Here is a 24,351-nt window from a genome sequence, read left to right on the forward strand (position 1 = left end):
GCAGACAATTGCAATTACTGCTGTGGTTTCCCTGAACAAAACAGTACCACTTTGCACTCTCAAAACAAAAGAATTAATGTGATTTACAGGAAATTATGAAAGGTTCATGTTTTTCCTATCCCTTGACTCTCTAGTAAATCAATATCAAAGGCATGGAACTGAACACCTAGTTTAAGTTTATACAAAAACCAAAATAAACAACTTTATGTGTACAAGAATAGCTATCAACCTGGGATAAACAGAAATTTTTAATCTAATTTATTTAATTAATCAGCAACAAGTACAGTACATTATTTTAAAGAAAATAGAAAAATGACACAAAGCTAACTTGACTTGAAATATTTATCCTGTATTCAAACATCACCAATATGCATCTCCCTCAAATAGAACCTAAACATCAACAAAAAAAAATCACTCAATTTGACTAGAAAACGATGAAATTTAAAATATTTTGAAAATCCCCATGATTAATTACTCTTTAATTGGTCCGCAGTTTGAATATTATGTAATCTAACCGACCACATGAATTCATATAACGACACTGGCCTACTATTGTCCGTATTTGCTTGCAATTTTAACATTATCTTTATTCAACATCTAAGGTTTCTTTTAGAAAATTGCTCCCTCTAGTACAAAGGTGTGCATTAATAAGCTTACATAAGTTGACAAAGATTTGAAGTTAGTCCTTACCTCCTAGATTGACAGAGCCGTCGGACCTTTTGCCTTTCGCCGACACAGCAAAACCCTTTCTACTTTTGACATTCATCACACTAAAAATTTTCCTTCAACCCAATAAATCTGCTATAGAACGGAACATTTTTCAGTCACGCAGGAAAAATAAGATGAGGCGTAGGAATTTACTTCGATCGCCTCCAAATTTGAAAACTTCTGCAAAGTTTCCTGGCGCTTAAAAAGATCCTTGATCCACCACGCTGATTAGATGCGCCATCCTAATACAGGAAGACGTCTAAACACTGCTATTTTTATCCAAATCTCTAGAACAAAGCAAAACTAAATTCTCCTATTCGCGGCCGCTGTCACAGTGATTTGGGCATCCCCGAGTTTTGGGCACCCCCGTGCCCAAATCCCTAGTGATATGGGTATCCCCAGTAGGGATGCACAAAACACTGACAATGTAAAATACAGCAGACTGGGGCAAGTCAATTCATTCGAAGTCTTAAAGACGAAGTGTTGTCTAAATATTTGGTTTATCAACAGAGTCGATGACTAAATGTAAATTGGCCACCGTAAAGAGATCTAAAGAGATATTCGAGTGCTGACGTTTCGAGCATTTTATAGCCCTTCGTCGATCAGACGAGGGGCTAACACTCCATATGTAATCACTCGAATGTCTTTACGGTGGCCTATAGATTTCCCACCAAGCAGCACCACCGCATGTACAGTATCTTTAGAAAGTGGTCCCTTATCCCGTTGTCTCAATTCTAGACATTATTTTACGCGAAATGAAAACAAGACTTCGCTGAACACAGTTTCATCTGACCCTCATCTGCAATTTGTCTTTTCTTGTTTTCCTGACTACGCGCTGAATTTGACATGTGCAAACATATGTTTGGTACAAATCTTTCCAATGCAGGTAAACGTAGACAAATCTGGGCATTTCAAAGTCTGCTTTGTTTGGCGATTAAAAATTTAATCGCTAATCAGTGAGTACATGATAATTGACGGTACAGCTGTCACGCAATATGAAGGTCGCCTGAATGTCAAGTTTTTCTGTTCTGAATTGATCATTGATGTTTACTCATTCGATGTCCAGCCCGAAATAATATAAATCACGACGGGTAAAGACGAGAATGAGATAAGGCCGTCCACTGGATCGTACAAAGAAAGAAAAACCAAAGTAATACGTAAATGAGTAAGCAATCAAATGGGTATAATAAAATAAAGTAAGGGAAATTAATTAAACTGAAAGAAAAAATTGGGAGACCTAAATCCCTAGTGCAGCGCAGTGTTATTGATCTTCCCGTCCAATATTAGTCGCTTCGTGGTGGAATCTACCAACAGGAAACAAAATCTGGAGGGTTACTGAAGAAAAGAAATCAGCTTTAAAAATCGACTTTCTAAAGTCAACTGAGAATAAAATATATGGGATACCTAAATCCCTAGTGAAATGGGTACCCCCTTCCAATATGGCTTCGTAGTGGAATCGGCCGACAGGAAAAAATCTGCAGGGTTACATAGACTGTATAAACTGAAAACGTTCACATGAGTACTCGAGAAAAGAAATCAGCTTTACAAATCCGCTATAGAAAGTCAACTGAGAATGAAATATATGGGATACCTAAATTCCTAGTGATATGGGTATCCCCTTCCAATATGGCTTCGAGGGAATCGGCCGACAGGAAAAAAAATTCTGCAGGGTTACATAGACTGTATAGACTGAAAACGTTCACATGAGTACTCAAGAAAAGAAATCAGCTTTAAAAATCGGCTAGAGAAAATCAACTGAGAATGGGATACCTAAATCTCTAGTGATATGGGTATCCCCGTCCAATATCGCTTCATGGTGGAATCGGCCGACAGGAAAAATATCTGCAAAGTTAAGTGAACTGAAAACGCTCGCATGAGTACTCAAGAAAAGAAATCAGCTTAAAAAATCGGCTTTAGAAAGTCAACTGAGAATGAAATATATGGGATACCTAAATCTCAGTGATATGGGTATCCCCGTCCAATATCGCTTCGTGGTGGAATCGGCCGACAGAAAAAATATCTGCAAAGTTAAGAAGACTGAAAACGTTCCAATGAGTACTCAAGAAAAGAAATCAGCTCTACAAATCGGCTTTCCAAAGTAAAGGAGAATGAAATATATGGGATACCTAAATCCCTAGTGATATGGGTATCCCCTTCCAATATAGCTTCGAAGTGGAATCGGGCAACGGGAAAAAACTCTGCTGAGTTTACATAGACTGAAAACGTTCCAATGAGTACTCAAAAAAATTAATCAGCTTTACAAATCGGCTTTGTAAAGTAAAGGAGAATGAAACATATGGGATACCTAAATCCCTAGTGATATGGGTATCCCCTTCCACAGTGGCTTCGTAGTGGAGTCGGCCGACAGGAAAAATATCTGCTATAAAGTTACATAGACCAAAAACGTTCTAATGAGTACTCAAAAAATAAATCAGCCTTACAAATCAGTTTTCTAAAGTAGTTAGGGAGAATGAAATATATGAGATACCTAAGTCACTAGTTAGTGATATGGGTATCCCCTGTAGTATTTTCGGTCGTCCCCTCACCGTAGAAACGGCGTAAGGAAAAAATAAACAAGCCACGCTAATAGTTTCATTGAAAACGAGAAATCCGTTTTACAAATCAGGTTTATGAAGTACGAAGGGAGTGAAAGATTGGGGTAGTGATATAAGAGTATCTCCATCTCGTATTTCTGCCGAAAGGGAAATAATCAGTTAACTTCCAAAAACACAGAGCAAAAGTGGAATTGCCAGGACAGCTACCTTTGTTTCATAAATCATTCATTCTTGTTCAGGATTTTTTATTTTGGTAACTGCTCAACCACTTTCCCCTCCCCCCCAAAAATAAATGTCCACAAAGGAAGTGGCGTGACAGCGGGCAAACTGTGGGTCAAACGCAACTCTAACAGCAAGACCTAGACCAAAATAACTCCTCTTACGTTCGATACCGTTAAGGGGGAGATTTTGGGGATAAAGTATAGGCTTTAACTTGTTGTTATATTTAGTTCAAAATTGACCTAAGTTTTAGAAGCTTCTTTTGACCTCTTTTGCTTGCGGATTTTAAATTTAAAAATATATAAATTGATGTCGACAAATCAATGTGGGAGAAGCATGCACGGCAGGGAAAAGCAATTCTTACCATTTCAACTGAATCCTTGTAATAATCTGACCAGCAATAACGCTGCTCGACCTTCTTGTATCCTTTTATTTATCGATGTAAAACAGGAAATCCTTTTATTGATCGTACTCGAATTTTTCGTAACATTTTCCTAAAACAGGACTTTTTTTGTTTCGTAAAAACCCCGATCGGATAGCACTGGCTTTTGACATATTCTAAAACATTTTTATTTTTAGGAATCCATCTTTCGAAAATTTTCCGTATTTCCCGCGAAATCCTACTCGCATGTTTAGGGGATACCCAAATCACTAGTGTTTTGGGCATGGGGGGAGGGTACCGGGGGATAACGAAAACACGGCAGCCATATTGGAAGGGGATACCCATATCACTAGGGATTTGGGCACGGGGGTGCCAAAAACTCGGGGATGCCCAAATCACTGTGACACCGCCATATTTGTGTACGAAGAATCTGGGTACTAGCAATGTTGGTTCCTACGCGCGGGGGCTCTGGGGACGAGATTTGAGCAGGGTGACTATATGCTACCTTAACATAAATTACTTGCCATGTTTTTTAGACAATAGCCCTTTTCACGGTTGACTTTTCTCATTTGCATTACAATGTTATCCAACGTGGATGTGAGGCAATTTCGGGCTAAAACTACAAAATAGCCCGAAATTGCCTCACATACATGCTAGATTTCATTGTAATGCAAATGAGCAGAGTTAACCGTGAAAAGGGCTATTGTCTGATAAGGTCTGTTAAGACAAAATCAGCAATAAATAATTGTACCCTCTTTTATTACATTGTTACTGTAATTGTTGATGGACAGTTTGTTGCGTATTCACTAAAAGTATATATATATAACTGCAGAAAGGATGAGGAACTGGTAAGGTCACTACGTTCATACGATAAGCAGATTTCTATATATGCTATGAAAAAAATCAGAGCTCCGCTTTTAGGTTTGGCTAAATATATATATTAAGTAACAATTAGCGTTTGCTTCATTTGCAGGAGGAAATTGCAACATGAAATGTTCCGCCCCCACAAAATGCGTATTTAGCTGTACATCTGGAAACTGCGAGACAGTGATTTGTGAAGCGGATACTTGTGAGCAGTCTTGTACTGGTGGCGGATGTGGCCTGGAATGTCACGGGAACAGCTGCGAGCAAAGTTGTACCAAGGGTAACTGCAATCTCCAGTGTCTCAGTCAAGCAGAAAAATGTGAACAGAGGTGTACAATTAACAAAGATCACTGTACTATAGGGCATACTGTTCCTGACGAATGTGACCACGTGGAAGATGGCGTATGTTATCAGTCATGTACAGGAGGAGGTTGTCAAGATATGGAATGCTTTGACTCACCACTTTATTACCATACATGTGAACAGAGTTGCACTGGTAAGTATTCTTATGAATAACTCAGATACCCTGTTAAAGCTATACCGGGTACACTCTTTCTTTTGATACACCTGTTTCGACAAAGGTTGGCCAAAAAAGCGTAACAGCGTACGCGACAATGCCTAAAGTCAGTCTGGGAAATACCCAATACATTTCAATAAAGGTCAGAATCCATATTGTCACAACCGTACAGGGAAGACTTGAGATGGCGAGCAATATAAATTCTTAGCTTTTATTGAAATGTATTGGGTATTTCCCAGACTACCTTTCGGTATTGTCGCATACGCTCTTAAGCGGTGTTGGACAACCTTTGTCGCAACAGCTGTATACAAACGTCTAATTTTGGGGCTCAGGTTGAAGGTTCTTATGTTTTGGCAATTTGAGCCTGAAAACGTTCTTAAGATGCTCTTAAGTTTCCCGTTTCATATGTAATTTCCACAAACCAAAGTGTACGCGAGACCAGGAACCTATCGAAGGAACATTTGATTTCCTGTAATGTTGTACAGGCAATCCCTGTTATTACGGACACCGTTTGGACCATTAAAAGTGTCCGTACTACGAGATGTTCTTATCAAGCGGATTTATTTGAAGGAAAATATGTGGAGCCGGACCAGGAAAACTCTCCGTAATAAGCAGTGCCCGTATTAAGCGGGTGACCGTAAAGCGGGCTTCCTCTGTATCAAGTTACCCGTGGTATGCTTGCATGCGCGCCTTATTCCAGTACAAGATTTCGTGCCAGTAACTCTTGCATGGCTGTCGGGTAACTAAACTCCTATATAGACTAAAGGTAAACATGATTTTCATTTTATTTTACTCGTGTTCATACTTTTCGTTTCCAAAAAAATAAATCGAGTGGTCAAAATAAAAACGCTGTTATTTGACTCTCAGTCTGGGGTATGTTCTTTTATGTCTAATGTTATCCTTAACAGTCCTATAGAAAATGGTTCTCATGAAAAACGTGTATCAGAGTCACACAAGTGAATGATGTGATGTCAGTTTTCAACTGGTGTTGTAGTAGATCACACGAAGTGACAATTCATGTTTGCTACAGATACCGAAGGTGATCAAAGACCTCCAGAAACATACCGAAAAACGTGAACCTTTCAGAAAAGTTGTAAAAAGTCTGAAGTCTTCCGAGGATTACCGAATATGACGCAAAGTTTTCCAGCGATTACTTACAAGTAAACAAAATATTACCTTGCTAAGATTACCCCTTAAGCCTAATCGATGCAGCATTGACTTACGTATACAAAGTAACTTTCTAACGGCTTGCACTCATTTGCAATTGCTTCAATGTTTCTATACCTCCAACGGGGCGAAAGATGGCTCAGTTGGATGTTGCACGTTTTAAGACAATTTGTATTCATAGAATAGTGCAGTTTAGCGCCCGTACAATAGTAAATGTTACAATGTATGCTATTTATTATGATCTGATGGAGACGCCATGTATGATATCCATATCTGATCGTATTGAACTTCTTCAAACCCTCTTTTTAAAACAATGTTGAATTCCACCAATCCTTTTAGAGGGTGGGTTTTGAGGAGGTGATAGTTTTTATTCCTGTATAAATGTTACTGTCGTACGTATAACAGGAAATAACGTGAATGAGAATTTGTCTTGAGGCTTGTTGCAGTCATTACTGTAACATAAATTGTTGCTAGTAAGTAACAATTAGCGTCTGCATCTTTTACAGGAGGAAATTGCAACATGAAATGTTCCGCCCCCACAAAATGCGTATCTAGTTGTACATCTGGAAACTGCAAGACAGTGATTTGTGAAGCGGACACTTGTGAGCAGTCTTGTACTGGTGGCGGATGTGGCCTGGAATGTCACGGCAACAGCTGCGAGCAAAGTTGTACCAAGGGTAACTGCAATCTCCAGTGTGACAGTCAAGCAGAAAAATGTGAACAGAGGTGTACAATTAACAAAGACCAGTGTACCATCGGGGATATTGTTCCTGAGGAATGTGACAGCGTGGAGGATGGTGTATGTTATCAGTCATGTATAGAAGGAGGTTGTCAAGATATGGAATGCTTTGACTCACCACTTTATTACCATACATGTGAACAGAGTTGCACTGGTAAGAATTCTTATAAATAACTCAGATACCCTGTTGAAGCTATACCGGTTACACTCTTTCTTTCATATACAAACCTCTAATTTTGAGGCTCAGGTTGAAGGTTCTTATGTTTTGGCAATTTGAGCCTGTTACATATATAATTTCCACAAACCAATGTGCACGCAAGACCACGAATCTATCGAAGAGCATTATTTCTTGTAATGTGATACAGCAACTTCGGACATTACGGACACCGTTGGGACCGTAAAAAGTGTTCGTATTACAGGATGTTAATTTGAAGGGGAAAATGTGTGGAGCTGGACCAAGAAAACTCTCCGTAATAAGCAGTGCCCGTATTAAGCTGGTGTCCGTAAAGCGGGCTTCCTGTGTACCCAAGTTACCCGTGGTATGCTTGCATGCGCGTGTTTCTCCAGTACAAGATTTCGTGCCAGTAATTCTTGCATGGCTGTTGGGTAACCAAACTCCTATGTAGACTTCAGGTTAACATGATTTTCATTTAATTTTACTCGTGTTCATACTTCTCGTTTCCAAAAAAATAAATCGAATTGTGAAAATAAAAACGCTGTCATTTTACTCTCAGTCTGGGGTATGTCTAACGTTATCCTTAACGGTCCTATAAAAAATGGTTCTCATAAAAAACGTGTATCACAGTCACAGTAATGAATGATGTGATGTCAGTTTTCAACTGGTGTTGTAGTAGATCACACGAAGAGAAAATTCATGTATGCCACAGATACCAAAGGTGATACGAAACTTCTGGAAGCGTACCGAAAAGTCTCTGAACCTTTCAGAAACTAGCTTCAAAAAAGCCTGAAGTCTTCAGAGGATAACCGAAGATCATGCAAAGTTTTCCAGCGATTACTTTCGAGTAAACAAAATATTACCTTGCTAAGATTACCGCTTAAGCTTTATCGATGCAGTTATGGCTGTCCTTCGTTGCCGAAAATGATTGACTTGTGTTTGAGTTGAGGCCTATCGCAAACAGACTCTCGTATAAGCGGTCAGACCCGCTCGGGATCTGCAGTAACCCTGACAATTGTTGCATTGAAAAATGCCTAGAGTGGCTTCTGAGTTTCGTCGGTCATGTGTGTAATGTTGTTGAGGCATAAATAAGACTGGATTATAAGCACAAGACATTTAATGAAACGACAGGAAGTTCACGTGACTGCTAGTTGACACCGAGCATATAGTGAACTCCTTTGTCCGCAAAGACTACTGAGATAGTCTTACTTAATACCTTAAATCACATCTCAGTGACAGTGAGGTACCTAACAACTGAGTCAACATAGGCTTTGACGTCACTCTCCAACTTCTCCTCAATTTGGCTTAGGGGTCTGACAAGGGGTGCTCGCGACAGCGTGTCTGCGGTGTACAAGTGTATTCCCGGTACATCTGAGATAGTGTAGGTAAACCGCATTCCGCATTCTCTGTACCCTGGCTGGGAGATCCCCCAGAATCGTGGTGCTAAGCAATGGCACCAAAGGTTTGTGGTCAGTCGCGATGTGGAATCGAAGGCCAATTAAGTAGTCTTCAAAGTGTTTACTTGCCATGTTATGCCCAAGGCCTCCTTCTAGATTTGGGCATAATACTGCTCTGTGGTTGTCATGGCTCGTGAGACGTATGCCATAGGGCGCCATTCATTGTCATCCTGTTTTTGCCTTAAGACAGCCTCAAGTGCATAGGAAGAATCATCAGGTAACAGTGTTGTTTGACGTATTTCATCGTAGTGACCAAGGGTAGGCGTGGTAGCAAGACTCCTTTTCAAGGCAGAAAAGGCCTACTGATGTGCTGTGCCACATGACCAGTGGTTCTTGGAACTCAGTACGTCTTGCAGTGGCTTGGAAAGTTCCTCTATCTGGGGCTGAAATTAACTCAGCTGATTGACCATGCCAAGGAACCTTTAAAGTTTAGACTGGTCCTTAGGGGCTTCCATCTCCAATATGGCCTCTACTTTCTTGGGGGCAACTCGCACTCCCTCGGAATCAATGATGCTGCCCAGGAACTGTACTGATGGTTTGAGAACTCACACTTCTCGTCAACAGTTTTCTTCGTCAGGTTCGCATCCTGTAGCTTGCAAAGAGCAGTTTCCATGTGCTTATAATGCTTCTTAATGGATTAACCGTGGACCAGGATGTCATCCATTTGACAAAGAGCACCTTCAATGTCTTCCACGACCTGTGAAACCCGCTTTTGGAAGTGTTCAGGGGCTGACCTGATTCCAAAGGGTAGGCGGTTGAAGTTGAACCTGTCAAATGGAGTTATAAAGGTAGTGGGCCGTTTTTTGACTTTGGTGATAGGCCAATTTTCCAGAACCCAGAATTCGCATCAAGTTTGTTAAATGGAGTCGCTCCAGCCAATTGTGCAAGGGTGTGGTCGACGCTGGGTAAGGGGTGAGATTACCGGCTCCACGCAGATAAGTACTTTTCCATTAGGCTTTGTACCACAACCATTCCCGCGCACCACTCAATTGGTACATCAACTTTTGAAATGATGCATATGTCCATTTGTTCCATCCAGGAAAGTTCTTCTCCCGCTTCTGAAAGGAGTCTATGCGGTTTGGCATTGGCTAAACTTTGACCTTTCGACGACCTTTAACGCTTCAATGGCTGGTCGACCAAGGAGGGCTTGGCGGGCTCCGATCAGAACAAATATCTCCTGCTGTGAGGTCTTGTCTCCTCACTGGACTTTTCCAATGAAGCATCCACGAACGGGAAGAATAGTTTCGGCGGGCCCAAACAAGGTCTTTCTTGATTCTCTGAGCGACGGGAGCGGTTGGAGCATTTTGTGGATTCTCTCGGGAATTACAGTCACATCCGCTCCAGTGTCTTTTGCTCAGTCCCAATTTCACCGAGAAACGCATAATCTTCTTTTTCAACCTACGGTTTTGGAGGACTTGCAAACGGCTCCCCAGTGGCCTCTCTTTGAGCATTTGTGGCAAGTCACGTCTTTTGCTGGGCAGTTTTTTTGAGTGTGACCCGGAGATTTTCCGTAGCGGTAACAGCGGCTCGAAGGCGGGTGTGTGGATGGATTTTTAGACGGCTTCTTCGAAGCAAATGGCGAGCTTTCTTTCTCAAATTTCGGCGTTCTCCTCGTCTTCACAGCATCGACTTCTTTCTTAGTTTCTGTGGATTCTTTAAAATCGCTCCGCAACAGGGTCTGTTGTTTCTTCACAGCTTCGCTTTGTCGCGCCTGGTTAATCGCTTTTGTCAAGGTAAGTTCATGGTCGAGTTGCAGTTTCTCCGACAATTTCAAGTCTTGAAGACCAACCACAATTCGATCTCGAATCATTTGATCCTTTAGGGTTCCGTAATCGCAGTGTTCGGCGAGCGCATACAGCGATGAAATGAAAATATCAACAGTCTCGCCTTCCTCTTGGCGGCGTCGATTGAACTTTACATGCTCAATGATATCATTTCGGCGGACCACGAAATGTCCATCAAATGTTGTTTTAACAGTGTATTATTGCTTGAGCTGGGAAGATGTCAGGTTGAAGGAGTTTAAAATGTCGTCCGCTTGATCTCCCATTGCGTAGATTAGCGTGTTAATCTAGATTTCTTATTCTTTTTCTTTTACCAGACCCGATGCTTGACGAAAACGTTCGAATCTTCGGCTCAAACTTTTCCTACAGCTGCACTCGGAAGGATGTCATTGTCGAATCACTTTATCATCACTGGGTTCACCGCCGACTGAGACTTGTGCCTTCATTCCATAGTGGAACTACTTGACGATGTTAATAAGCTTGTCAGGGCATCCATAGGTTTCAAGGACCTTCCAGAGGGTTGTACGATGGCCAGTGTCAAATGTCTTTGAGAAGTCAACAAAGACAACATACAATGGCTGGTGCTGCTCTGCTCTGCTTCTTTTAGAGCTGCCGCAGATTGAAGATCATGTCAGCAGGGCAACGGCCAGCCCGGAATCCACACTGACGTTCAGAGAGAACGCCTTCCGAAATAATTTTCAGTCTGTTCAAGACAATCCTGGGAAGGACTTTGCCAGCTATGGCCAATAGTGATACTCCCCTATTGTTAAGAAGACAGAACACGAACTGGTGTGCACGCGGATAGAGCGCGCGCACGCATAAACTGATTTGAATTGTCGTAAACATTTTTGAGTTTCGTAAGTAAGTTACGCGTACTTTGTCGCGCGAGCGTACGTTAGCAGTTGAGACGTTACCGTTTTGAGGGGCTTTTTTTGGCCGATTATCGTACCTTTTTTAAGAAGAGTTTTCTGCAACCGCTCGTGAACATTTTCTGGCAACCACGACGGGAGAAAGGTATGAATTGGTGTTTGTTTTGAGGTTTCGTTTGTGAATTGAGTTTTGAGTTGTGCGTTTTGGCATCCGATACCGATGATATCGATATTACCGAATTTACCGCGAAAAACGAGGAAAATAAACCGAGTGGAGTCGACAAAAAGAAGGAAATGGACATTCTGTTGATACAGATAAAGGGTCGAAAACGTACCGCAAAAACGAAAGTTACAAAATTGCGACACGACCTGGAAAGACTTTGCGTAAAGGAATCCGAAGTAACCGTCATCGAAAGTGCGATTGAGCAGTTGTGGGCAGCCCTAGAAAATGCACAGCAAATTTTAGAGAAACTGTCCGCGTTCTATGTCGAAGTGGGAGACGATTCTGGGAAAAACGAAGCTTTTAAAGAGTCCGAAACAATTGAAAAAGAAGTACAAAAAGTGATTGAAGCAGGACAAGATGCGATAAAAGTCCGCGCGGCCAAAACCGTGAACATAAACAGGCCATCAAGCGAGAACACGACGGATCGCTACGAGCAACCAGCCCAACAGTATCAGCTAAACAAGAGTCATGATAATCACGACGACCGAAACCGAATTTTGAAGCCTTTTCAGAAGTCTAGTGGACGAGTCAACCGAGACAGCGAATTTGAAAATGGCAAGGCTGCGACAATGCCTCACAGGGAACGCCTTGGAAGCCATCCACAGTCTCGGAGTCACTGCTCCCGAATACGAGGAGGCCAAAGAGATATTAAAAACGAAGTATGGTGGTGCGCGACGTCTTCTGCGAACCTACATGGATCAACTAGAACAAATGCCAATCATTATAAGTAACGATATTCAGAGGTTTGCTGATCTTGTTAGAGTTACGGTGGTAAAATTACATGCGGAAGGAAGAGACGGAGAGCTAAAAGATGGAACTCTTTATAGCTTGTTGCTAAAGAAGTTGCCTGAACGTCAGCTAGAGAATTACAGCCGCTGGTTAAACGAACGCGCCAGAGAAAAATCAGTCGTGGCTGTCAGAGACTGGCTAAAAGACGAGGTCAGATTCCGAGTAGAAGCGGCGGAAATGGCGAACGGGATCGAATCGAAACCAGTCGAGTACTCAAGACCACCGAGAGCACCAAAGTACCAGGATCAGAGCAGGATGCGAAATTTTCATACCGCTGCGATGGGAAATGATCCAAGGAACACGAGGCCTCCCTCTTCTCTCTGTAGCAGTTTCGATCACGGTGTGTGGTTTTGTAAGCAGTTCTGTGACAAAGGGGTAGATGACCGTTGGCAGATTGCTTAAGAAAGAAAGCTGTGTTTCGTTGCCTAGCCTCTGATCATAGAGGGAAAGACTGTACAAAGACCCGCATATGTGGAATCGATGGTTGCTCTCGAAATCATCACCGCCTTCTTCATGGAAGTGAAGTGTTGGCAGAAACCGGACCGATGACTACGTTGCCCTATGTTGACGACGGGAGACGCCCAGAAGTTCCAAGGGAGGGGGCGCCCGCAGTGACCCTGACCAGCTGTAATGCCAAAACGCTCACCGAGTCTTATTCGTTACGAACTGTCCCCGTATGGATGAAAGCTAATGGTAGAAAAGTAAAGATAAACGCTATTCTAGACGACGCATCAAACGAAACTTTCCTGAACGAAGACGTTGCTGGGGTACTGGGACTACAAGAACCTTTTCAGAAAGTTCAAGCTCATGCTATCAACGATACAGTGGAAACCTTTCAGTCCATGCCGTTAAAGATTGAAGTAGAAAGTGTCGATGGGAGGTTTTCAAAAGAAATCAGCGTAAAAACGTACCCGCAGAAAGTCACAGGCAATTACAGAGTCGTGAACTGGACCGAACATCAGAACAAATAACCTCATCTGACCCAGTGCAGTTTTGCCAAGCCAGCAAACAATGGACTTGTCGATCTTTTTCTTGGAATTGATAAGGCTGAACTCCACTATTCTCATGTTGATCTTCGAGGGAGAGATGGTGGACCTATCGCCCGTCTCGGATCACTTGGGTGGAGCTGTACCTGACAACAATGAAACCGCGAGAACACGATCTAACGTTATCCGTGCCTTGTTCACAAGAGAACCTGTACTGTGGAGCGAGGGAAAAGAATCTTGTTGCAACGTCGATAACAGCCTAAAGAGATTCTGGGAAATCGAGAAGTCTGGCACAGACCGCGATGACAGACTCGTATTCACCGAAGAAGAGAGACTAGCCTTAAATAAAGTGAAAGATTCTTTCAAGTCTGAAAATGGAAGATATCATGTAGCCGTTCCTTGGAAAGATGACAAACCCGAGCTCCCTGACGCTAAGCCGATGGCACTGTCTCGCCTCCGAAGCACCGAAAGAAATTTGAAGAAAGACAACCGCGTCGCCGAAGAGTATAAAGCAACTATCCAGGCCTATGTCGAAAAGGGGTATTTACGAAAGGTTCCTTCAGACGAGCAGCTGCCGACTAACGTATGGTATTTGCCGCATTTACCAGTCGTGAGGATGGACAAAACGACAGCGAAAGTACGAATCCTGTTTGACTGTGCCGCTAAATGCAATGGAATTTTCCTGACTGATATGATCCATGCAGGGCCAAAATTACAGCAAGATCTTTTCAACGTCCTTGTCCGTTTCCCGTCGAAACCCTGTTGGTATCGCTTGTGACATAAAGGAAATGTATCTCCAGATCGAGATTGAGGAGAGGGACCGTTCCCACTTCCGACTGTTTTGGAGAGACCTTGACCCCAACCGAGAGCCCGACGTATTCGAGTTTAGCCGTGTAGTCTTTGGAAAGAATTCCGCCCCTATGGAGTCGCAGTTTGTTGCGCAGGAGAACGCTCTAAGAAACCAAGACCACTATCCCCTTGCCGCCGCGACGGTCCTTAAGTCAACCTATATGGACGATTCTATTGACAGTGTTGAAAACGACGACGAAGGAGTGGAACTGTACCGTCAGTTGAAAGCACTATGGGGAGTTGCCTACATGCAGGTCAGAAAGTGGATCTCTAATTCACTGAAAGCTATTGAAGTTATTCCGACAGACTGGAGCGCGCCACAGAGATCGTGATTAACAACGGTCAAGACCCGATAACGAAGACACTGGGGATTTCGTGGAACAGCACCGAAAACGTGTTTACCGTTACCGCTTCTCCAGTTTCCCCGGAATTTCAGACAACGAAGCGAAACGTCCTGCGTAAAGTAGCAACGATTTTTGACCCGCTGGGATTTGTATGCCCGTACGTTATTGTTGCAAAGATTCTACTTCAGGAGCTGTGAATGCGAGGCTACGATTGGGACAACGAAATACAAGATGAAATAGCAAACAAAATCGGGAATTGGTTCAAACAGTTAAAAGGTCTGAGAGAGGTGAAGATTCTCCGATGCCTGCGAAGTCCAGAGCCTGGCAAGTCGAATCGCATAGTGACATTTGTTGATGCCTCTCAGCAAGCTTATGGTGCCGCTGTCTATATCCGGTGCGAATATCGTAACGATGCCGTCACCAGTCGCCTTGGAGTTCCTAAGGAAGTGATAAGCGACAGAGGCACAAACTTCGTAGGTGCGGTGGGCGAATTAAAGAAACTAATCAGCCAGTTAGACCGACCACAGCTTCAGAACAAGACAGTTGAACTTGAAGTAACATGGAGATTCAATCCACCAGCGGCCCCACATTTTGGAGGAGCTCACGAAGTAATGGTGAAAGCAGCAAAGAAAGCCATTTATGCCGTTGTAGGAATAACCGATGAGGAGCTGATCACAGTGTTTGCGGGAGTAGAGTCCTTGCTTAATTCCCGTCTGTTGATTTATCAGAGTTCAGATCCGCGAGACGATGTTCCATTGACCCCTAACCATTTCTTGCATGGCGAAATGAGAAGACAGTTCGCCCCTGAGTCTGTTGAAACCACTACTTTTCATCTGCGTCAAATATGGAGAAAAGTTCAGGACATTATTTCACGAGTGTGGAGGAGATGGCTCAAAGAATGTGTTCCTTCCCTCAACAGCCGACCAAAGTGGACTTTAGACACCCGAGACCTAAAAATTGGAGAGGTAGTTCTTGTGATTCAGCCGGATACTCCAAGAGGACGTTGGCCATTAGGGCGAATTGTTGAAGTGCATCCTGGACGTGATGGCCGCACCCGCACCAATTAACAAACTGATTCCTCTTGAAATTAATTGCTAATCAGTTATTAAGAAACACACTACGACTACCTCCCAGTGTGGGGAGGGGGAATGTTAAGAAGACAGAATACGAACTGGTGTGCGTGCAGATAGAGCGCGCGCACGCATAAACTGATTTGAATTGTCGTACGCATTTTTGATTTTCGTAAGTAAGTTACGTGTACTTTGTCGCGCGAGCGTACGTTAGGAGTTCTGACGTTTTATTTTGGGATTTTTTTCGTAGAGTTTAGTGCCAACCGCGTTACCGTTTTGAGGGGCGTTTTTTGGCCGATTATCGTCCCTTTTTTAAGAAGAGTTTTTTTCAACCGCTCGTGAACACCGATAGTTTCCGCACTCTGCACGGTCGCCCTTTCTCTTGTAGATTGTGACTATTAGAGTGTCTCGAAAGTCTTGGGGCACAGTACCAGAGAGTAGGCATCTGTTGAACAGGTCTAGTAGAGCTTTGCACATCTTTTCGCCACAATTTTGTAGGAAATCTGAGGGAATACCATCCAGATCAGGTGCTTTGCCACTTGCCGTTGACTTCAGAGCTTTCTTGAGTTCCTCCATACTGATTTCCTCACACAGATAATTTATTGTAGGTTTCCTCTTCAGTTGCTGACATGCATCTGGGTGTACAGATCCTTCTTGGTTTAGCAAGCTGTTGAAGTGCTCCTTTCCTCTGGCCTTGCTATCTTGAAAGTCTGTGAGCAGCTTACTACTATCCTCTGACTTCCCTAAGGCGACAGCGTTGCTCTCAGGTCCATAGATGGCTTTCAACCCGGCGACCAGTCCATGATAGTTATGGTTGTCAGCCATACGCTGCAATTCCTCTGCTCTCTTTTGCCACCAGTCGTTCTTAAGAGCTTTCACTTCCCTCTGCACCTTGGCCCTCGTTTCAGCAAGTGCACTCATGCTCCTCCCAGAATTCTCTTGTAGATGCCGAAAATACTTGCTCCTCTTCTCTTCTAGGGGCCTCTCAATTTCATTTCCATGCTCCCAGAACCAATCAGGAGTCTTTCTGTTGGGATGGCCGAGAGTTTCCTTGCTGGCAGTGGCTAGACCTTGCTTAGAGTCGGTGTAGAACGGAGAAGTAAGACGACTCCTTCCCTCCACTAGTCTGAGGGTTAACCTTTGGGAAGTGATAGTACCCTCGTGCCTCCTTACCTAAGGATACAAGTCCAGCAACGGCAAGCGGTGGTGCAAGCGGCAGAAGAGCTCATTCTAGAGCCAATGGCGCGAGCACCAGATGGCATGCGGAGGAGCCTCAACTGAGGCCAACAGATGACATCAACCAGTAAGTGAGCTGGTTCTGCGGGGCGATCTCCTCGTCAACAATTTTCGTTGCAGCCCTGAACAACACATTTTCTCAGGCGTTCAGAAACAGAGAGGATGTCTGGTGGAGGCAAAACACCAACTGGGTTTGGAACTGTCCAAGGCCTCTTGTTTGGAGAATGGAGGTATCCCTGTGGCGATACATACATACATACATACATACATACATACATACATACATACATACATACATACATACATACATACGTACGTACGTACGTACGTACGTACGTACGTACCTACCTACCTACCTACCTACCTACCTACCTACCTACCTACCTACCTACATACATACATACATACATACATACATACATACATACCTACCTACCTACCTACCTACCTACCTACCTACCTACCTACCTACCTACCTACATACATACATACATACATACATACATACATACATACATACTTTATTGTTACCTCCCCAATGGGGCTTTTCAGGAACAATTATTTAAATACTTAAGTTACTAATAACTACCCAATTAAAATTAATCAAATTTAAGAAAACAATAACAACATTATCTAAACTTTATAATCGAACAAAAAAAATACTAAAAATATATGAAATTCAGGAAGTATTTACAAAATTGTCTAAAAGCTTATTCTTTAAGGTACGTTTAAAAACTTGAACCGAACGGCTTGATTTTAAAAGGGGGTCTAAATTGTTCCAAAGTCCAACAGTTCTGTAATAAAATGTTCTTTGACCTGAGGCTGTTTTAAAAAGAGGTACATTAAGCTTTTCGCCACTCCTAGTTGTTCGCTTTGTAACTTGCTCGCGGGTAATGAATTGTGACGTCAGATCTTTGGGGGCGTGTCCGGAAATGCATTTAAAAGCCATGGTAGCTTGGCGGTAGTATAGTTCGTCCTTAACGGGTAACCAAGACAAATTCTTTAAGTGGGGGGGCGATCTCCTCGTCATTACCCGAGTGGCCAAAAGCTTAATGTACCTCTTAATGCGACGGCAGCAGGCTTAAGCAGCTGGGAGCTGCTAGCAGGTGCTCTGCACACAGGCAGCTCGCACTTGACGGTCGGAATTCTAGCTGACCCCCCGAGCACCAGCTTGTTGAGGCAGCAATGCGAGTGTCCAGGCAGCCCTCTTTAGGGATATCACTGCCTGCAATTGAAAGGGAAGCCCCAAGAAAAGGCGGGGTAAAGAAAGCAGCTCAGATCACATAGGGCTGACGGTCACCGTGACTTCACTTGAAGCAGTAGAAACTGTAAGACAATGTATTGACTTACGTTTACAAAGTAACTTTCTAAACTTGTCCTCATTTCAAATGGCTTCAGTCTCTCTGTATCTCCAACGTCGCAAAAGATGGCTCAGTTGGTTGCTGTTGAATGTCAGTGTGCTTTAAGAGAATTTGTATTCATAGCATAGTGCAGTTTGGCACCCGTTCAATAGCGGACAAAAGGGTTTGGGGTAAATGTTAAAATGTATGCTATTTAGTTTGATCTGACGAAGAAGCCATGAATGCTATCCATATTTAATTGTCCCTCTCTTTGAAACAATGTTGAATTACACCAAGCATTTAAGGAGGTGGATGTTAAGATAGAGGTAGCTTTTATTCCTGCACACATAACAGGAAATAACGTGAATGAGAATTTACCTTAAGACCTCTGTCCTAGTTGTAGGTCATTTAGTGTCATCGTAATTTGTCACATATCCTCGGCGCAGTCACTGCTGTAACGTAAATTGTTCCTAAGATTACCCCTTAAGCCTTATCGATGCAGTATTGACTTACGTATACAAAGTGACTTTCTAAACTTGTACTCATTTAAAATTGTTTCAGTGTTTTTATATCTCCAACGTCGCAGAAGATGGCTCAGTTGGATATTGGATGTTTTAAGACAATTTGTATTCATATAATAGTGCAGTTTGGCGCCCGTACAATGGTGAAGAAAACGTTCTTAGGGTAAATGTTACGATGTATGCTATTTATTCTGATCTGATGGAGAAGCCATGAATGCTATCCGTATCTAATCGTATTGAACTTCTTCAACCCAACCCTTTTAGGGGGTGGGTGTTGAGGGGGAGATAGTTTTTATTCCTGTATAAATGTTCCTGTCGTACGCATAACATGAAATAACGTGAATGAGAATTTGTCTGAGGCTTGTTGCAGTCATTACTGTGACATAAATTGTTGCTAGTAAGTAACAATTAGCGTCTGCCTCTTTTACAGGAGGAAATTGCAGCATGAAATGTTCCGCCCCCACCAAATGCATATTTAGCTGTACATCTGGAAACTGCGAGACAGTGATTTGTGAAGCGGATACTTGTGAGCAGTCTTGTACTGGTGACGGATGTGGCCTGGAATGTCACGGCAACAGCTGCAAGCAAAGTTGTACCAAGGGTAACTGTAATCTCCAGTGTCCCAGTCAAGCAGAAAAATGTGAACAGAGGTGTACAATTAACGAAGACCAGTGTACCATAAAGGATATCGTTCCTGACGAATGTGACAGTGTGAAGGATGGCGTATGTAAGCAGTCATGTAGGGGAGGAGGTTGTAAAGATATGGAATGCTTTGACTCACCACTTTATTACCATACATGTGAACAGAGTTGCACTGGTAAGTACTCTTATAAATAACTCAGATATTGTTGAAGCTATACCGGGTACACTCTTTCTCTTATATACAAACGTCTAATTTTGAGGCTCAGGTTGAGCGTTCTTATGTTTTGGCAATTTGAGCCTGAAAACGTTCTTAAGATGTACTTAAAGGGGAAGTATCACGAAAATTTGATGTCATTTGAAAACCCCAAAATGTTTGTCTGACAACAGAAACTAGACAATTATTAGAAATAATTGTCTAGTGTTGTTATAAATTATCACCCCGGTGCAATATAACTTTCGATTAGTGCCTCTGGCCAGAGACAGAGTCGGGTCGGAATGGATTGAAACTCGAAAATGCGCTAGAACAGAGTACGAATTGTTCCTGTCAATAATTGAGGTGATTTCTCTCCTCTCGTTGTTGTAGAATCATTTTGTAGCAAAGTGAAGGTCTTTTTTCACCTTTTTTAACGAAAGAGTTCAAAAACCCCACTACTCGATTGCAAAAACGTTGACGCCTACAAAGCATAAACTGTGAACGATGAGACCCAGTGGATTTGTGGGTAGTGTTTAAACAATAAACTCATTTTCATAATCAATAATTTACCATTCTCATTCTTTGCAATAAAAAATACAGTGCTGACTTAATTCTTCCGAATAATTTTCTACCAAATATTGCTTAAAGAGGCCCTGTCATGGCGATCTTGCTGTATTTTGGTCAAAACTGCCCAAATATTTGATAAAGAACATGTTTTGTAACATGAAGTTGCTCTTGCAACATCGGGAAGAAAACGTTAAGGTTTTTCTCCCAGGAAGAACAGACCATAATCAATTTTTAGCGACTTCTCTAAAATACACAGGAAGAGCCAATTTTTTCAAGTCGCAATCCATTTCCATCCCAGCCATCGGCAGCCAAAAATAATTAAAAGTTGTTTCTGTGCACTAATAGGGTTATTGTTAACAAAAGGCTGCCATTATTTTAACGATTCCATTGAGAGAAATATGCTTTTTGGCTATTCATAGTGATACTAAAAATAGGTGACACTGCCCCTTTAAGTTCATTGACTGATTTGAACTTAGGCAAATCGCAAATTGTATATCACGGCCCAAATTGGCCCTTGTTGGCCAAGAGTTTTTAAAAAAAGTGTTGACGGGCCTGCACGACTCCTGCAGTTCGCAAAAAGATTGGTCTTAAAGCCTTTATAGCTTATCTCTGCTTAATGAGACGTTAATCTTGATCAACAAGGGAAAAACTCACCCAATCCACGGATTGAGTTCGATTCAGTTCCATTTTCGAACGTTCGATTTACTATGCCGGGCTTAATAGATCCGCGTCTTTAGGAGACAGCGCTAAATATATGTCATCTATGAAGACATAGGATCCGTGGAATTCGTTACTCGTGATTTCATGTTAATGCTAATAACCTGCGGTGAGATTGCAGGGTGTTCGTTTATCACGTATATGAGAGTCTATCAGATCCACGTCTTTACAAAGTTGATCACTGTTGTCTCTCGCTTTCGCGAGAGCTTTGGCCCCTTGCAGTTGTTTTCAGCTCTGTTGCTTCGTGACTTAAAGACAAGTATCATATTCTTATATAGAGCTGACATGGATATGTATCTCCATTGTTTTCTGCGTTCGCTCGCATCCGGCAGATATTGAAAGCTAAGACAGCCAGTAACTGTCATGGGAGTCTCTAGGATGGCGATGCTTCAGCGATTTCTTCTGACAAGTGTTTAGTGTTGTTTCTCAGCCAAGACTGCAGTTTCGATTCTCTATTGAATCTCGTCAGTTGCCACTGAAAGTTCTGTAAGCGTTGTACAAGCTCAAGATCTTCGATTGGGAAACACATAAAACAACATGGGGTCGAGAAATCAACCATCGCGAACAATTTTTCGGTCCTCAAAAAGTGCTGGAATAAATTTCACTGCCTTATTTATGAAATGTTGTTTATACAAGAGCTCAAACCATCGTTAAACGTGCAATCGGATTCGATTCGTGCGAAGTTATTCTGCTGACTTATTTGCATAAAAATCAAGCACGCAGGAATGCCATAGAATGAGATTTCATTTATTCAAACTCAATTCTTTTAGAAACCCCGACATCAAAAGTTTTCTTCATTACGCGGGATGCCCTGAGGGGCATATCGTGTCTAAAAACGGGTAGATTTTTTTTTTCTTCGTCGTAGCCACAAATCTGCACATTAATTTATTACGCGGGATGCACACAGGGCAGGCCATGTCTAGGTTTAGGTTGGGTATCTTTTTTTTTTCTTTGACGTAGTCACAAATCTGCACATTAATTTATGCATTAAACTTTGTCCTCTCCTAGTAGGGATGCAATGTTCTGATTGTCTTCATCAAAAGCGACCGAATCAAAATCTATTATTGGTGCACATACTCCCCGTATATCACGAGGGAGGGGACCCACTCATCCCTTCCCGTGTGACATCAAATCATCATTTGATTTATTCATTAAACCTGGATTAAATTCTGCTCTCTCCTAGAAGGGATCTATTGTTCTGGTTGTCTTCAACAAAAACAGCCCAATCAAAATCCATTACCGGTGCATAAATTACGAGGGAGGGGACCCACTCATCTCTACCTGTGTGACGTCAAAGCAACTCATTTGAAAAGTTGTTTTCTTTCAATGGCAGCCTCATGTATGAACTTAAGACTCTGATCTTCCGTTTTCAGAAAGAAAACAAACCTTTTTCCAGCGGTAAATCGAAATAATAACCTGAAGTAGTACTCGACAGTTTAAACGGTGGAAATTGGGAGAGTTCACAGCGAAGAAATTACGCTTTCACAAACAGATCGAATAATTCAACGCGAAGGAAGCCAGACCAGTTCCAGCGGGGTCATAACGTTATCGCAGAGTAATTTCCGGTATGATTCCTAGTAACACAACGACAAAACACCACGCAGCCTCTCTGAATAAAACCATTCATTCAATTGCGAAGGGAGGATAGTTTTTAAAAATCTGCAAAGCATACAATGGGGAATAAATGGGGCTACATTAAGCATTCCGTGTAAATGGCATAAGGGGCATCTTATTCATTAAACTCTGTACTCTCCTTGTAGGGATGTATTGTTCTGATTGTCTTCAACAAAAGCAGGCCAATCAAAATCCATTCTTGCGCGTATATCGCAAGGGAGGGGACCCACTCACCCCTACCTGTGTGACGTCAAAGTATCATTTGATTTATTCATTTAACTCGGAACGATAAGAGGCGTAACACAAGAACGCTATCTTTGTGACTCAAACTATTCCATTAGCTAGGATAGTTTTACAAATCTGCGAAGCACACAATGGGAGTCAATGAGGCCACATTTAGTATCACGCGTACATGCCAGTATAGGCATCATGTTCCTGATAATGATGTTTGAAACATCGAAACGTCGAACAGCGTTACTTTTAATTTTTCTGATAAAATGCTTTAACAAGCAACTGACCATCCGATCTCGTATAGAAAGTAACTTTCTAAACTTGTGCTCATTTCAAATAGCTTCAGTCTCTGTATATCTCCAACGACGCAAAAGATGGCTCAGTTGGTCGTTGTTGAATATCAATGTCTTTTAAGAGAATTTGTATTCATAGCATAGTGCAGTTTTTGGAGCCCGTACAATGGTGGACAAAAGGGTTTGGGGTAAATGTTACAACGTATGCTATTTATTATGATCTGACCAAGAAGCCACGCATGCTATCCATCATGATCTCATTGTACTTCTTCAGCCCTTCCCTTTAAAACGATGTGGATTTCCACTAATCATTTAAGGGGGTGGTGTTGAGAAAGAAATAGTTTTTATTTTTGCATAAATGTTACTGTCGCACGCATAACAGGAAATAACGCGATTGAACATTTGTCCCAGGACTTTTGTCTCAGTTGTATGTCATTTAGACTCATTGGAACGTGTCGTATATGCTCGGTGCAGTCATTACTGTAACGTAAATTGTTCGCAGTAAGTAACAATTAGCGTCTGCCTTATTTCAGGAGGAAATTGCAACATGAAATGTTCCGCCCCCACAAAATGCGAATTTAGCTGTAGAGATGGAAACTGCAAGACAGTGATTTGTGAAGCGGATACTTGCAAGCAGTCTTGCACTGGTGGCGGATGTGGCCTGGAATGTCACGGGAACAGCTGTAAGCAAGAATGTACCGTTGGCAAGTGCAATCTCCAGTGTCCCAGTCAAGCAGAAAAATGTAAACAAAAATGTAGATTTAAATTGAGAGGCAAGTGCACTATCGAAGAGTTTTAAAACACATGACGTTCATATTTTTGAGGAATCCTCGAAAAGAAGCTCTTTACCCAGGATTTACAAGATTTTTCAATGTCTATACATCGGGTTATTATAAGAAACCCGTTTGTTCATGGTGTAGCACTTCCTTGTATTATGAGCAATAAAATAATGTTTACTTGCAAGTGTAGTTTTGGTCCCTCTTTCACATGATAATAAGGTTCCTTCCCGCTTACCTATCCACCCAGTATTCAACGTAGTGTCGCTGCACAGGTCATCGTTTAAGGAACAAAGGCCAACAGGAGTAGCAGGAATTAAAGGAAACAATAAAGGTGGTTTGCAGGCAACGGGTAAATTGGTCAAGATATAGAAAGAGCCTGTGTACAACAGGGATGGCTAGTGGCGAAAACATTCGCCTCCCATCAGCACCTGTGGCCCGCTCGCAGAAAGATTTTTTGGGACCACTTTTCGACCGCGCTTGGTAACCGTTCACAAAAATGACGGGAGTGACCTGGGCTCCAGTTA

At 42.3% G+C, this 24,351-nt stretch overlaps 1 protein-coding gene across 2 annotated transcripts in view; it reads left to right on the forward strand.

The window, feature by feature from the left end:
- Positions 1–24,011, forward strand: part of LOC146486165 (uncharacterized) — a 48,567-nt gene extending 24,556 nt beyond the window's left edge. Inside the window, exons 5-8 of one of the 2 annotated variants that reach the window (XM_085098995.1) lie at positions 4,838–5,224; positions 6,919–7,305; positions 19,222–19,608; positions 23,582–24,011. In XM_085098995.1, coding sequence (XP_084955121.1) covers positions 4,838–5,224; positions 6,919–7,305; positions 19,222–19,608; positions 23,582–23,847 — 1,427 coding nt within the window. In that variant the 3' untranslated portion in view covers positions 23,848–24,011. Of the gene's footprint in view, positions 1–4,837; positions 5,225–6,918; positions 7,306–18,778; positions 18,955–19,221; positions 19,609–23,581 lie in introns of those variants that run through there. The other variant, XR_014860003.1, reaches the window with a different exon arrangement.
- The last annotated feature ends 340 nt before the right edge of the window (positions 24,012–24,351 follow it).

This window comes from Pavona decussata, unplaced genomic scaffold (assembly GCF_977016875.1).
Source record: "Pavona decussata unplaced genomic scaffold, jaPavDecu1.1 SCAFFOLD_21, whole genome shotgun sequence".
In the NCBI taxonomy this organism is placed as follows: domain Eukaryota; kingdom Metazoa; phylum Cnidaria; class Anthozoa; order Scleractinia; family Agariciidae; genus Pavona; species Pavona decussata.